We start from the raw sequence: 15,429 nt of genomic DNA, 5'->3' as shown, positions 1-15,429 counted from the left end.
GAATCTGCCTGTGTTGGTGGTATACATCAGCGGAGGGTTGGGTGGTTAGAGTATCTGATGGTCGTGCACTAGCTGTGAACATGTCAAATGAATGTATGCAGAATCATTCGGAAACACGTTTGACAAGGTAAAATATTAATTAAGTATCTACCAAAGAGGGTATCTTGAAAGTACTCATGATTCGATCCGCGTTACAACTCCACACTCTCATCCCCGAAGGGATTGCAGATGCGAAGGTCATCCTAACATTACAACTACCACCATACCTCTGATCTCTCCTCCTTATCAGAGGTCACTGTTCACCCTAAACCCAGAGATTCGTTTAGACAGTGTTGTCGACGTGAGGAGCAGTGCCGTTGTACCCATCGGGGTGGGTGGCAGTTGCGCCTGAGGCAGCAGTCTCAGGCTTGATCTTCTTCTCCTGAACAACAGCGTCGGCATCACCGTAGTCGTGGATGGCAAGACCCAAACGGGCAGGGTCGATGTTCCTGTGGCCCCACAGAAGGAGGGCACCGAAGCAGGGCTTGGCTAGGAAGTCAAGGACACCGTAGAAGACGGCTTCACTGTCGGGAGCGATGAGGTTGCTGTTCTGGTGTAAGTGACTGCACAATTATGATCATTGTTGGGTATAACTTACGCGCCCTCGCAGACTCCCCACGCGACAGGGTACAAGATCCAGAGCAAAGTAGTCAAACTTCCGCACATCATGAAGGTCCTCTCAACATCACGGCCGAATGACTTGGCGTGGATGCGCGATTCCCATGCGAGCTGGTAGACGATGTAGAAGAGAGCGACGCAGCCGAAAACGAAGTAAGCCCACTTGTAACGGCTCTCTACGAGAGCACCGACGAGACCAGTGATGACCATGATCTCATCAACGACAACAACCCACATGATGGTAGGCCATGGCATGCCGGCAGTGAGGAGCAAGTCGATGAGCAGAAGAGGCGTAGTGATGAACCAGTCGATGTATCGGACGTAGTAGATCGAACGGTAGGTTCCTGCTACCTTGGGGTCGCTACGGGGGAATTCGACTGCGATGGGTGTGAAGCCCAAGTTGGCTCCCATGGTGACTATGAAAGTGAAGATCAGTACACGTCTCTCATATTGTAATGGGAAACGCTTGACTTACAGTAGGCGATGCATGCGACGAAGACTACGGAAGCAGTGATGTAGTGGAAAAGACGGTCGCGACGCGCCTTGCGGTATCCAAGACCGATGAAGATGAATCCAGAAAGACCCATGGCGGCGCAGATAGCGAAGTAGAAGTCCGATCCATGTGTGGTAATGGCAATGTCTGCCGTCGCACCATTGACGGTGTTGTCATTGAGGTTCAGCGCATTGTTCCTGCGAAAGAGATCCATTGCGAAAACAGTGGTAAAATGCCAAATGAATAGTATGGGCTGGAATGTACCAAGAGGACTGCTTAACGAAAACAAGAGGTAGCAGGTACTGGTTATATCTTGGACTACGCGCCCATGAGATCCAGAGATGCCATCATGACGACATACCTCGAGCGGATTGGAGCTTGATCATGCAGCATGTCAAAACCCTCAATCGACCAGGGGCCCAGACTAGGCCGGGACTTGTCACTCGAGAGCCAGTGACGGTGAGTGACGGCCAGTCAGAAGCATGCGCTGCGTTTAGCATTTCCAGTTTCTCTTGTCCAAATGGCTGATTTCAGTGACGGCTGCTCGGTGCAATAGCCATGTCATACTAGGATGGATCATCATCATCGACGCTAAAGATTCTGAGCATAGCGCCCGGCCTTTCCGTCTCACCACCTGAGCGAGCGCCACTAGGATTAAGCTTTATGACGTTGATCTATTGAGCTTACTTCGACATCGACTTGCATCTGTTGCATAACGCCAGCCGAGTCAACTTAACGCTGGCGTTGAGTTGGCTCAAGGCTAGTTTGTGTTTCTTATCGTGTGTTGAGAGTGTTTTATGATGTTGACACAGAGTTTCGTTGTGAGATCGTGAGAAGGGCCTTTTGGATGCGCATCATGAGGGGAGAATGCGCATCGTGAGGGGAAGAAATGCATGGCAGCGTATCATTGCCTTAACGGCAATATCATGGTGGTGTGATGTTCTTGTCACTCACTGCCCAGGCAGGTATCGTTCCTATCGGGTGGTTTCCAAGGTTTACGTCAGTGCGGGAGTCGAGTAGATCAACACCTACGGCAGGGATCGGCGCAACGAAGCTTTCTGTACAAAGCGGGGCAAATCTAGATGCCGCATTGACTAGGGCAACGTCGCACATCACCAGGACAACACTCGGCACATGTGAAGAGCGGTAGTATGAAGCTTTGGATATTAAAACTCGCGGAAAGAGTTTGTCGACTACGTAAGAAGGTGGTAGCGCTAACGTCTCGAAACCAGTCGATCCGTTAGACAAGTGGTCCGAACACAGAGGCGTCACTAGCCCAGACAACTAACTAGAGCTTTTCGCAAATTGCTCGATCCTGCCTCAGACTGCGTTTCTGACACGGATCGCACGGTTGCGATTTCTCGCTGTTGAGCAATGTCCTCTTCTGTAAACCAGTTCCCGTGCAAGCCGTAGGGTATTCTAGCGCCGAGTTGGATCTTGCAGACGACAGTCTGCATGTCCCGTGCATCCAATACCCATAACTCGCTCTCTGCATCTGGCTTGCATTCCCCGTCTTCATCCAACTGGTCTTCGTTGAAGACGTAGAACAGCAGGTACCCGTCTTCTTCGACGAAACCCGCATCATCACCACTTGCACTCTGCGCTGAACGAGGTACAAACCTCGCTTCCTGTCCAAAGTGATTTGGTGGAAGGTGGAATGCTTTGATAGGATCATCGCGGTCGTCTGACGCAAGTATCTCATCTATTGTGCGGGTGTCGACGCAGCCGTCCACAGCCTGTGGAGGTGATTTCTGGGCACGATTGAGCAGCGTCTGCACATCAACTCTTACGAGTATGTCGATCTTTGTCGCCTTGCCTAATGCCGCGCCAAACGATTCGTCGGAAGTGCTACAGCCGTAAATGTACCGTGCGCGTGACATTTCAGTGAAGGGCGAGATGGTGGGGAATTCGAAAGGGATCGCTGCCAAGGCAAACTCATGTGTGATGGTGTTCGATGAGCCCGGCGCGAGTGAGAACCGGTAGTAATACAGCCGACATTGTTCCTCGTCGTCATGTGAGATGGGAACGTTGTGGGGCGCTTTTGATGACTCTGGTTCGTTGTGGACTCCTAGCAAAGGCGAAGTTTCATCTGAATGAGATTTCTCGGGATCCTGTACATGCTCTTCGTCATCGTATTTGGCGAAGAAAGACATGGGTCTGCTCGCTTGCTTGTGGCTTGGGTTTGGAGGCGGTTCAATGTTTCCGGCACTGAACACAAGAGATGCGGTAGTCAACCGACAGGCTAGCATGTTGACGGCTGATATATCGCCGGCGCTGTTGTACTCGTCCCAAGTGTTGGCCGTATGAAGGATACAACAGCCGTCTGTCTCGAACCAACGTACTAATTCCGGGTGTCGCCGGGGAAAGACACCGAACCTGGCTGGTTTCTCGGGTTGGTAAAAGACAATGGGCTTGTTCATTGCCAAATTTAATGGGGTAAGGGAGAGCGGCAGGTCCAATATAACGGTATTGTGTCGTGACACACCGAAATCGTGCATAAGCTTGCCGCCAGAGCACCCGGGCACTGGCGCGTTGATTAATCTGCTTCCCTCTGAACCTGATCTCTTTGCAACAGAGCCTGCTGCTGGAAGTAGGGAATAGTGAACGTAGGGCGCTACAAAGTTGCAATGGAACAGAACCATCTCGTTTGTGACCTTGTCGACCTTGGGATGACCCGTTGTCCACTCTTTCATCCAGCTCAGCACACCAGTTCCACCAAGAGCTTCAGGCTGTTTCTCGTCGTTCTTGTCCTTGTCGCCGGGTGTAGCCTCGCCTTCAGCCCGGTTACCGTCGAACCAGCCGACGGTTTCCAGGCTTGGCAACGCAATGCGCATTGGCGGCCCGCTCTCACATGTCGCCAACGCACGTCCGTCGTGGTATAGTATGCTGGTGTTGGCGACGCTGATGCGCTTGATAGCGCGTGCAGAGCCAGAGAGATGGGTCCAGAAGACGACCAGTACTGTACGTAGGATGCGCCAGAGGATAAGCAACAAGCTGGAGGCGGGGTTGACCAGGGTCGCGATGCTAGGTAGGATAGGCGTGCGCAGACTCGGGTTCTCAACGGCGGTGCGGTACACGTCGGTGGTGATGAATTGGTTGACAAACTTGACAGCGGGCTTGGTAGGGTCGGCGACAGAGCGACTGAACCAGACTCCAGCGAGCATGCCGTCGCCATCGAACCAATGCGCTTCACGTCCCAAGTCGGAATTGGTCACGGGATTGCCGCCGTTGCGGACGTACATGCCGCCCAGCAGCTCTGGTGGAATGCGGCCGGTCCATGAGACAGGCGTAGGAGGACATGTTGTCGAGACGGGCGCGAAGTTGCCAGAGAGATATCTGGAGCGGGTTAGTCAGGGCCGTGTAGGGCAATCACCATGAAAGCATACGGGTGTTTAGGCGTCGACTTGCTGCTGTTCGGTCCAGGCGTGGACATTACGGCGGTATTATTAGCTTGGCGGCATTGGAGAACGGTTTGGTTCAGGACAACGGCGCAGGCAATCCATTAGTACAGGGCGTGCAGTCTTCACGTGTGGCCGCGGCCGTGGGGAGGCAGGGCACGGAGGCAGGATCAGGAGCTGGTGACATGATATGATGCAACAATGGCAGGGCTGCCCGCTTCCACGGGTATCCGGTTGACATGTGCTCCACGGCCTTGGTCGTGATGGCGGCCGGGCAATCGTGATGTCATGTCGAGGCTTGCATGCCCGCTAGGCCGCTTGGGGCAGCGCGCATCCTTCACAGCCGCCCGAGCAGCGCCGTCTCAACCATGTTGCAAATATTCTCCATCATGGCCTCTCTTGCGCATTATCTTGTGCCTGACGCCCGCCGCGGCCTAGTCTCTCCCCCTGCCGCATTGGCTCCATGAGTGACGCCGATTGCACATCTCTCCGGCTACTCCCTTCTGCTCCCACGGTGCCATCATGGGCTTCGACTACGCGCTCGTGTACGTGACGCGCCTCCTACGTTACTCCAACATGGCTGACAGTGACGGCTAGTCATCTCAAGTACACGATCCCTCCGGCCGTGTTGCTCACCTGGCTATACCGCCCTTTCTTTACTAAACTCGACGTGTACAAGGTCGTCTATCTGATAGTGGTTGGTACGCGCATCCTCGTCAACATACTTCGTGCTAACACATCAGGTTGCCGTTGGCTCGACTATACCATGGGATTCCTACCTTATCCGCACCGGCATCTGGAGCTACCCCGCCCATGTCATTATCGGTCCAAAGCTGCTTGACATTCCACTGGAAGAGGTCTTCTTCTTTGTCGTGCAGACATACAATACATCAGTCTTGTACCTTCTCCTCAGTCGGCCCACCTTTCAGCCTGTCTATCTAAGTCCGGAACGTGGCGCGTCCAACACCCGATGGGCATACACGAAACGCATTGGCCAGGTCTTCTTTCTGGGTGTCATCGCCTGGGGATGGCGTTGCATCAAGGATGACAGCAAGGGTACATATACCGGTCTCATTCTGATATGGGCCGGCCCCTTCCTGCTGATGCTCTGGTAAGCCAATCGCTATTGCAATCCGGATACCTACTAATCAAACCTAGGAGTCTCGCCTATCAGTTCATTCTGGCCCTTCCTCTGACCAACACCGCGATACCCGTCATCCTTCCTACGCTCTACCTCTGGATTGTCGATACCCTAGCCCTGCGCAGAGGAACATGGGTAATCAACACAGGTACAAAATATGGTGTGCACTTGTGGGACGGTCTCGAGGTTGAAGAAGCCCTCTTCTTCCTCGTCACCAACTGCCTCATAGTGTTTGGTCAATTAGCATTTGACAATGCCCTTGCAGTGCTGTACACGTTCCCGGCCATGTTTGCGAAGCCCTCTTTGCTTCCATCACCCAAAACGCTGATGGGCGCTCTGCTCACTCCATGCTCCAAGTACGATGATGCCCGCCTTATAGGCCTTAGCGAGGCTGTGCAACGTCTCAAGCGTAAGAGCCGTAGTTTCTATCTGGCCTCCGCAACCTTTCCCGGACCTTTACGGGCAGACCTGCTGCTGCTCTACTCCTTCTGCCGCGTTGCTGACGATCTCGTGGACAATGCTTCCTCCGCTGATGAAGCCAAGGCCTGGATAGCGAAACTGCGCAAGTTCCTAAACAATACGTATAGCGATTCTCCATCCAAGTCTACAGTATATGACCAAGTTCGCGAGGACTTTCCTGCTGCCACACAATCTGCGCTCCTCCAGCTTCCAGCCGTTAAACTCTCGCATCAACCACTGGAGGATCTTCTACGCGGCTTCGAGATGGATCTTGCTTTCGAGAAGGGACCCCTGATCAAGAGCACGGAGGATTTGCGCTTGTATTCAGAGCGCGTAGCGGGCACTGTAGCTCAGATGTGTATTCAACTCATCTTCAACTGGTATCCCAGCGCCTTGCCCGCCGAAGAACAGCGTGCCATAGTCACTGCTGGGAACAGCATGGGTGTCGCCTTGCAATACGTCAACATTGCGCGAGATATACAAGTAGACGCTAAGATAGATCGAGTTTATCTTCCTTTGGAATGGTTGTCTGAAGTTGGATTGAGTTACGATGAGGTATTGAAGAAACCGGACCACGCACAGATCGAGACGCTACGTAAGCATCTTCTTAAGGACGCGTTTTCTTTGTATGAGAAAACCAAGGTTGCAATCGAGCAATTACCAGTTGAAGCGAGAGGGCCAATTCGGGTCGCGGTCGAGAGCTATATGGAGATTGGGAGGGTGTTGAAACAGGACAATTTTAAGGTCAAGGCCGGTCGCGCAACTGTGCCAAAGCCTAGGAGGATAATGGTCGCTTGGAGAACACTTAATCGTTAATAATACAACTCGAGATTTTGATATCCTGAAAGCTCGGACATAATTTCGGACATAATCGCGCCTATCCGCATTTGGCCGCACGTGCAGTAACGCGTTCCCCCGACTTAGCTCTAACCTGAACTGTCTCTTCACCATCAACCATATCTGCGGACAAACCGAACAAGTGTGACATGTACCAAAACCGGCTACTAGACCCAGCGGGCGCATCTCTCGCTGCTACTAGCAGGAAGAGGAAGGGTGGGCCGCGAATCGTAAACCGACCTGCAAAGGGCAATTACAAGAAACTACTATGGTTCAAGCAGCCCTGTGAGTGCTCACGCAGGCCTCGGTCTCGCATCTCCAACCAGGTCTGACGTATACAGTTCCCGATAACTACACAGATGAAACGACATTTCTTGATCATCTCCAGCGCAATCCAAGATTACAGCCCTACGAGTTCTGGTCGCTGATGGGTGATGCCACCGTTATTGTGCAGCATCTTGCAACAGTGGTCATCTTTTGTTGCTGTTTTGTGGCTATCATTCACGACAGAGTATCGCCTGTCGCAGTAGTGGGGTGGGCTACTTTGTGCACAGTTCTAGCCTGGTTCTTATGGGATCATTGGATGGGACAGGAATTCGAGACTGTCTCCAATGTGGCATCGACGCCCGCTTCAGACTCAGACCAAGCTGCAATCAAACCATCCTCGGCACTTTCAGGACGAACTCAACAGCGCCTGGCGACTGCCAAATCAGCGTTGCTGATTTATGCGGCTCTACTTGGACTCAGTCCAATTCTCAAGTCACTTACGCGCTCTACGACAAGCGATTCGATATGGGCGCTGAGTACGTGGCTTCTCATGATGAACGTTGCCTTTTTCGACTACAGCGCAGGCACGGGCGCACAGTATGAACGACACTAGTCTTTTGGATGTACGTACGGCTAAGTTGCATGTCTACAGATTACCAGCTTCGATATCCACGAATTCGGCCATGATGGCGTCCGCTGTTCTTGCATCACGCCTGCCGTCCACCACACACGTTTTCTCGTTGACCCTCTTCTCCATCGAAATATACGGTCTATTCCCAATCTTCCGTCGGCAGCTCCGCGCTCGATCTCCGTGGGGTCATCTCGCCCTCACCATCACTCTAGTAACCGGCGCGTGGGGTGGTCTTTTTGTCACCTTGACAGGTGGAGGTCGCAGTAAATTCTTCGCAGGTGCGATCGTAGGGGTCATCCTCACTGTGTTGAGCATGGGGGTCTGCAGTTGGTGGCTCATCGGTCTTCAGAAGTACAAGAATGAGATTTATGGTCCGTGGGACCCAGCGAGACCCATCATTCGGCGGCATTGGGATTAGATGTTTTATCCACGGACTCTTCTCCATAGGATTGGCGATTCTCGCAGGCAAAGAAGGAACATTCTCCGCTCGGCGGCAACAATTTTGCGCTGTTCTCGTTCTCTGGAGCTCGTAAACCTTGCGCGGTAACGCTTTCATGTAAACCCGGCTTGGAGGTTACTTCGAGTTGTAATCTGCCGTTTTGTCGCTGCCACTTGACGGCGTTGTCGCTGCCGGTTTTGGTGACACACTTGTTCATTCGAGTAAGCAAGTCGTGGGCTCCAACATCATCTCCACCAACAAAATGGACCGGCGACCATGGCAATCTTCGTTCCATTGCCTTGCCTCTGCTCGATCCAGTTACGACAATTTTTTCCAAGCCTTCGAGCTCCGACAGCATGTTTCGAAGAAAATTCCAGAGTTCACTCCGAATTACAGCAACTGCAAGTTGAAATGCCATGTCAGTATATATCTCACATGAAGTTATGATTGAGAGTACTCACTAACTGGCCACGCCTCTAGGTTGATCCGCAGACACCGTAGACCGGCTGCGTCAGCGCGCAATGAATTCAAGCCTCCATTCTTTGCTAGCGCAACGTACTGCAGCCACTCACGCGCAAGGTGAGGACGATCGGAGTTCAACTCTCGCAAGTCAATTTCGATGTCTTGGATGCGCGTTCTGTATTCCACAGGAAGCGCATGTAGGAAAGCCCGCATCCCGGTCAGATTTGAGAAGCGGAAGGTGTTCTGCGCGAATAGTGGACGGCGGTCGATCTCGTGGTAGGTTCTACGGCATGTCTGAAGCAGAGCAGCGCCTGGTGTCGTGCGAACGGCATTGTCATCTCGCGTTTTGGAACCGTCGATTCGGGGGTCGACTATGGGGGTGTCGGCAACGAAACACAATCCAAATATGATGTGTTTGATTTCTGCTGGCAATTGAAGGAGTGCAGATTGCGGCTGGAGATTACTAGGAGGTGGAATAACGACAGCCATGATTCTAATAGAATGCAAATAACGATTGTAACATTTGAAAATGGTATCACCTCAGCTTTAAGTGACAACTAGAATAGCGCGGCTCGTGCTGATGGTCACCGCGTATAAGCTGCTGTCATGGTTTGTTTATCTATGCATCGTGGCGCTCTGCCGATACACCACTTCAGCTCGAGCTGAAATCTTTTCACCAGACGGATAGGCTAAGCATTAAGGTACCAAGCATTCCCTGGTAATGTGCGTAGAATGCTCGATATTTCCATGTCAGGTAGCTGAAGCGGTGAGTTGAGACCCACAGTTCCTGTCTTCGCCGATGGCGACGTTAATATCGGCGCGTTACGGAGCTGGAGCGGCTCAACATAAGTTTCTGATAGAGGCTTTTCGGCGTTTCTAGCGCTCGCTCGAGGCTGTGACGCAAGATAAGAATCATGACTGTGATTCAGTGCGGACGGATGTACTGGAGTTGGGAAAGCCTCCCTCTCCACTTTCGACGTACTTGCATATCAGGACCAACGACATCTTTTGCATCGTGATGCTACAACAAGAACTCACGGAGCTGCTCCACGATGTGCGCAGGCGCCTACCCGATCTCCGGTGCCAGACAGAATGGCGACTTGAGCAATGGTTTTGGCCCCCAATGCAAACATGAGCGAGGCTGAAAGGAGCGGCAATGGTGTGGCAGCTTCCAGCCATCGCAATTTTCGTGGCGCCGTGCACTGGACCGAAGTGTTCAGCGCGTACACCTCGACCACGAGAATTGACATTAGTCTCATCAATTGAGCAGTGAAAGATCAAGGCCATGTCTTTGCGGCCAGACGACAAGTCAAGGCGCTCGCGGTCCAAATCGCCTGGGCGCGGTCGAGAGGGTGCGCGCTCACGCAGCCGTGACGGGCGCGAGCCTCAGCGATACAAAGGTGCAGCTGACAACGGCGCTGCAACCCCGCAGTATGAGATTAGGCAGCCGGGTCAGCAATATGCGACGTGAGTACTGCGCGAAATGCGTCTGCCAGATGTCTGCGACAGACATTGCGGGACTTGAACTGAGATATGGCGACCAGACCAGCCAGCGAACCCATTACCATGGGGAACTACACCGATCTCCCTCCCCACGAGAGACCAGGGTATACCCAGTCCGCCTCGTTCGCCCATCCTGCCACCACGGCAGCCAACTCGGCGGGCGTCGCGTATGCGCAGCCGGGCAACGTCCAGTATGCGCCGACCGCCCAAGGCTTTGCCTATACCGCAACGTCGGCATCCCACAACGCGCCGACGCGCACCCCGACGGCGACAGCGAAGACCAACGGCGCTTTTCAGTATGCGAGTCCGCCCACGAATATCCAGTATACCGCGAAACCTGTGGGCAGCAACAACCAGCCGCCAGTCGTGCGGCACAACTCCCAGCCCATAAGCCCTTCCTACCCCCCGACGCCCCAACTCCAATATACAGCCGTGCCGCAGGCTCCTTCCTCACAATCGCAGTATGCATCGCAAGCTCCCCCATCGCAGCCTCAGTATGCATCACATGCGCCGCCACCGCAGTCCCCGTACGCATCACAGGCCCCTCCATCGCCATCTCAGTATGCGACCATGCCACTGGCTCCTCAGCCGCCGCCGCCAGCCGACCAGTCCTTCTACCCGCCTCCTCCCATGGGCAGCCACTCGCCGCGCCCTGATCATCACCGCGCTGCTTCCTACTCGGGGCCAATGAGCACACACGACGGCCGCAATGTAGTAGAGATGCGTCCACAAGGTCACCTTGGCGCAGGCGACAGGCCGGATGGGCTGCGCATGGATAGGCTGTCCGTCAGCGGGAACAGACCCGATATACAAACTATCATTCCAGGAGGCATGCCTGGGGGATTCCCCTCCGGACTACCGCCGCCGAGTCCTCTGCTCGAAGCATACCATGGAACGTATCAGTCCATCAGTCCTATGCCTCAGGCGCTGATGTTAGATGACGATCTTGACCATCTGCCTCCTCTCGATACTCTCTCCCCTCGTGAGTCTGGTCATGGCCGCCGCCGCCGTGCTCATTCCACCTCCTCGCGACGAACGCCCAGCCCTTCAAGGTCCTCCAGACATACCGACAAGCTGGCAATGGCCGCATATGGCCGCGACGAGCGCCTCCCCGAAAAGGAGAAACGGAAAGCGAGAATATACGATGCCACTGATGACGCTCTAGCCCTTGTCGACGCACTGGCGGCGCGAACGCCAGATGTGGAGACTATATGCGAAATCCTCCCAATCCTCACACACGACCAGATGCTCGAGTTGCGAGCCGAGTACAAGCGACACTGCAAAGTACAAGGCAGGGGTATCAACATCGCCAAACACATCAAGTTGAAGACCAACGGTAATTTTGGCAAAATTGCCTACGTGACGGCCCTAGGCAAATACGAAGGCGAGGGCTACTGGGCAAACTACTGGTACCAGTCCAACTCGGCGAAGAGAGAGCTCCTCATCGAATCGCTAATGGGTCGACAAAACCACGAGATCCGCGAGATCAAAGATTCATTCAAAGACAAGCGCTACAGCGATTCCCTCATCCGATGCATGGACAAGGAGCTCAAAGCCGACAAGTTCCGTAAAGCTGTGCTGATGGCACTGGAAGCCAATCGGCAGGAAGAAAGCGATGTGTGGCCGGTGGAATATCGCAATCGCGATGTCGATACTCTATACAAAGCCATTCGAGCCAGGGAAGGTGGAGAAAGTGCCATGCTCAGTATTGTCATCATGCGGAGTGACGCACATTTGCGCGAGGTGCTGAGGACATATGAGAGAAAGTACCAAGGCAACTTTGCGAGAGACGCTCTCAAGAAGAGCAACAACTTGGTTGGTGAAGTCATTGCGCACATTCTCAATGGCGTCAGTAAGTGTTTGCCCCATTACTCCCAGGTCTTGGACATATACTAACTACGCGTCCCAGTCAACCGTCCTGCAAGAGATGCCATGCTCCTCCACCACGCTCTCGTCGACCTCATGGAGCCCGCAAACGACGGCCGCTCCTCCAACAGTCGTCTGTCCTCGCGCGAAGCAACATCCAGCAAGCATGAACGCCAACAACGAGTCGAACTACTCATCTCGCGTCTTGTGAGATTACATTGGGACCGCCAGCATCTTCTTAGAGTCAAGGCGGAGTACGAGGAGAAGTACGGCCGTATCGTTGAGGAGGATGTCGAAGAGGCTACTAGAGGAGACTTCCGAGAATTTGCACTTGCTATCTGCCAGACTGCGAGATAGTGGGTTTGATACATGGGAGGTTGGGAGCAAGTGATACCCGGGTTTATGTGGGAGAAGGGCATGGGTCATGTAGACAGGATGGATAGGTCTGCACTTGAGCTCTTGAGAGTACCGAATTGGAAAATTATACTGAAGTTTGTCGTTGTACCGAGCAGTCCCCACCATGCCAACATGAGGTGGCTATTTGACCTTCTACCTTCGTTCCCCACTGCCACATGCAACACATGAGCCTATGCTAAGATCGATGTCTATACATCCCATACGTCGGAACCCTCTCACCACCCAATAACCAACTATCCGCCTCAGGCAGCACCATCCCCCTCCCACCATCCATCTGCTGCTGCTGCTGTTGACCTCTCCCTCCTCCGATAAACCCATCCATCCCCCCATCACCACCACCACCGGACCCGCCCCCGCCAGCCCCCTTACCACCAAGACTACCACCAAGCCCATTTCCCGTCGACGCCGAAGCAGAAGCCGCAGAAGTAGCGGGCAAGGCATAGAGGGACGACGGATTCGCATCTGCCCAACGGAGAATATTCCGACTTAGTGTTATTGGGCTTTCGTCGCCAACGGTGCTCATGTCTTGTGTGAGGTCGGTGTCTGGGTCATCGAAGGGGAGGGTGGGGAGGGGGTCGGAGAGGTAGGAGGAGGGGTTGAAGGGTTTTAGGGCGGGGTTGAGATTATTGACGTTGTTGTTGGTGGTGGTGGTGTTGTTGGAGATCGGACAGTGTGATGGCATGGTTGTGGTTGGTCCGTTGTTGTTGAGGGAATGAATGTCTTTTCCTAGGATGGCAATGTCGTTCTGCGAGTGGCTTGATTTCGCGTGGTGTGAATGGTTCTGGAGTGGATTGTGGTCTTGCTGTTGCGAAGAATCGTCCTGTTTCTCTTGTTCTTGTTCTTGTGCTTGTTTCGATAGTGTACGTTCCTTCTCTTTTGCTTTGAGTTTGTATCCTGCTTTGGCGTACTTGTCTGGATACCGGATTCTGAATCGATCGCGTAGGTCTGTTGGATGCCGAGTTGCAAACCCTAGATCCTCGTCGTCGCGCATCGAGTGCCACACAGACCCGTATTTTTCGAAGCCCTTGAGTAGATTAACGTCATCGCGTGCGCTAAAGGCCCGGCGTGGTCGACGGGTGGTTTTTGAGAATGGTTCTCGGATACCGAGTTCGGCCAGATCCAGCTGCGTAGTAGCCTTATTGCGAGTAGCTCCACGTTGCTGGTTCTCGGTCGGGTTGGGAGAATTCGGAATGAGGTTGTTATCGGAGTACCGTTCGCTAATGGGAAGAGAATGCTGGTGAGTGTAAATGGCTTGATCTGGCAAATCCGGTGGTGTCTCAACCATGCTTATCTTCTCTTTTCCCTTGGTCTTTGGCTGCCGTGGCTTCAGACCTTCACCAGGGCAGCATACACGAAAGCGGTCTTTTAGATCAACGGCGGTGCGATTGTTAAATGCAAAGTCTTGGTCCTGTAGTATCTTCTTCCAGTTGCCTATACCGTACCTGCTGACACCTAAAAGCAGATCTTTGGTCTCTTGTTCAGACCACTTATTTCGCTTCTTCCCACGCTTGGGCTGTAACAGCGCTTCAGAGTCCTTGGAGGCGTTTGTTGCTACATCTGTCTCATGGGACACATCTATTACACTAGAAGATATAGGCGGAACTGACGCTTGGGAAAATGATGGGGTTTCGGCATGTTGAACAGCTCTGTTGTAGTCCATGACATTCCCTTCGAGAAAGGCATGCTCGTCCACATCCTTGGTCCTGGACTCTTCAAAACGTGCATCATACCCTCTGTCGCCCGCGAAAGCATTCTTTTCTCCAGTGATCGGTGGGAAGAGCCTGCCCTCAGGCGGCAGTGGCGGGGGTTGATGCAAGCCCTGTAGCAACGGCGGGATTCTAGGTCGCTTCGCTGTCCGCTTGGGAGGCTGCGGTAACCTCGGTAGTTTGATGACAGCTGGGCTGCATCCTGTATTGTCGGGCTGAAGAAACTGTTGCTCTTGATCCCATCTTTGCCTCGCGTGATCCGGGCTATCCAGAAGTAAATCAACTAGCCTTCCGCTGAAAGGTGTTGTTGATGGAGCAAAGGTGGATGGCACGGGTTGTGCGGCCTCGAGCACATTCGCCTCATCGTTCAATACCTGTGCTATCGGAGCACTGGGCATCGATCGTGTGGCATATAGCCTCTCCTGTCCGTCTCTTCGGAGGTCGTTCGACTGAGCAGTCTCAGGAGATGCGTTCGTTAGCATGAGCGCTTTTGGGCGCACGAAGCTGTGATTAATGTGGTGTGATGGTCGTTGCGAGCCAGGTGAGCTCATGTTCGATGGCTCTGTGAAGTACGACATGCTGCTTTGGTTCGAGATGTCCAGTAGCGTATTCAGGCGTGGCTCCATGATTGGAGGCCCTTCTTGTGGGCTATGTCGAAAGAGGTACAGATCCGTAGCGTTCGCGTTGTTTCCGTAGCGCCAAGCGGAAGCTAACGCGCATCCTTCGCAATGTCGCGACACGCTTGCGGCTGTATTATTTTACAGAAGTTCTGGGGCTTTTCCATCTTGCTAAAGTTATTTGTGAGCTCATGTAGGAATCGGAGGCCTGTTGCAAATCAAGGGACGAAGACCACCGTCTTTCGAACTAAGCTTCACGATACGCGCAGTGCCATCAGGTTCAAGGCAGCATTTGATTTAAAGTTTTGAACATTGTATAGAGTGGATTCTATTGGTATGATGGGCGTAGCTGAGCCGAAGACTGCAACAAGAAAGCCAAGGCGACAGCGGCAGAACAACACCGATCAATGCAACTAATCATAGATGAAAGACGAGACGCATATGCTAATATCGCACGACCAAAGCAAGCCGAAACATTTGCATTTCAAGAAGCCCCTGCAGGAAGGAAGATCAGCACACTGTTTCCGAAACACTGA

The 15,429-nt window shown here is 53.2% G+C and overlaps 5 protein-coding genes across 5 annotated transcripts; 2 read left to right on the top strand and 3 right to left on the bottom strand.

Moving 5' to 3' along the window:
• Window positions 1-322: 322 nt before the first annotated feature.
• On the bottom strand, window positions 323-1,364 carry J4E87_007265 (uncharacterized protein; the record flags this gene model as incomplete). Its single annotated transcript, XM_049378861.1, has 3 exons — window positions 323-584; window positions 638-1,073; window positions 1,133-1,364. The coding sequence occupies 3 exons, from the start codon at window positions 1,362-1,364 to the stop codon at window positions 323-325; spliced, it is 930 nt and encodes a 309-aa protein (XP_049231523.1).
• A 1,057-nt stretch (window positions 1,365-2,421) lies between these two features.
• On the bottom strand, window positions 2,422-4,583 carry J4E87_007264 (uncharacterized protein; the record flags this gene model as incomplete). Its single annotated transcript, XM_049378860.1, has 2 exons — window positions 2,422-4,486; window positions 4,537-4,583. The coding sequence occupies 2 exons, from the start codon at window positions 4,581-4,583 to the stop codon at window positions 2,422-2,424; spliced, it is 2,112 nt and encodes a 703-aa protein (XP_049231522.1).
• A 487-nt stretch (window positions 4,584-5,070) lies between these two features.
• J4E87_007263 (uncharacterized protein) lies at window positions 5,071-6,964 on the top strand (the record flags this gene model as incomplete). The annotated part of the gene is made up of 4 exons (XM_049378859.1): window positions 5,071-5,093; window positions 5,146-5,245; window positions 5,292-5,659; window positions 5,707-6,964. The coding sequence occupies 4 exons, from the start codon at window positions 5,071-5,073 to the stop codon at window positions 6,962-6,964; spliced, it is 1,749 nt and encodes a 582-aa protein (XP_049231521.1).
• Window positions 6,965-10,244: 3,280 nt separating this feature from the next.
• J4E87_007262 (uncharacterized protein) lies at window positions 10,245-12,510 on the top strand (the record flags this gene model as incomplete). Its single annotated transcript, XM_049378858.1, has 4 exons — window positions 10,245-10,251; window positions 10,334-10,653; window positions 10,828-12,139; window positions 12,197-12,510. 4 exons carry the CDS (start codon window positions 10,245-10,247, stop codon window positions 12,508-12,510), a joined length of 1,953 nt encoding a protein of 650 aa, XP_049231520.1.
• A 235-nt stretch (window positions 12,511-12,745) lies between these two features.
• Window positions 12,746-14,902, bottom strand: J4E87_007261 (uncharacterized protein; the record flags this gene model as incomplete). Its single annotated transcript, XM_049378857.1, has 1 exon — window positions 12,746-14,902. The coding sequence occupies one exon, from the start codon at window positions 14,900-14,902 to the stop codon at window positions 12,746-12,748; it is 2,157 nt and encodes a 718-aa protein (XP_049231519.1).
• Window positions 14,903-15,429: the final 527 nt, after the last annotated feature.

This window comes from Alternaria ethzedia (assembly GCF_023757985.1).
Source record: "Alternaria ethzedia strain BMP 0044 chromosome Unknown scaffold_19, whole genome shotgun sequence".
In the NCBI taxonomy this organism is placed as follows: Eukaryota; Fungi; Ascomycota; class Dothideomycetes; order Pleosporales; family Pleosporaceae; genus Alternaria; species Alternaria ethzedia.
The sequence above is the reverse complement of the archived record's forward strand: the minus strand, read 5'-3'. Positions and strand labels throughout refer to the sequence as shown.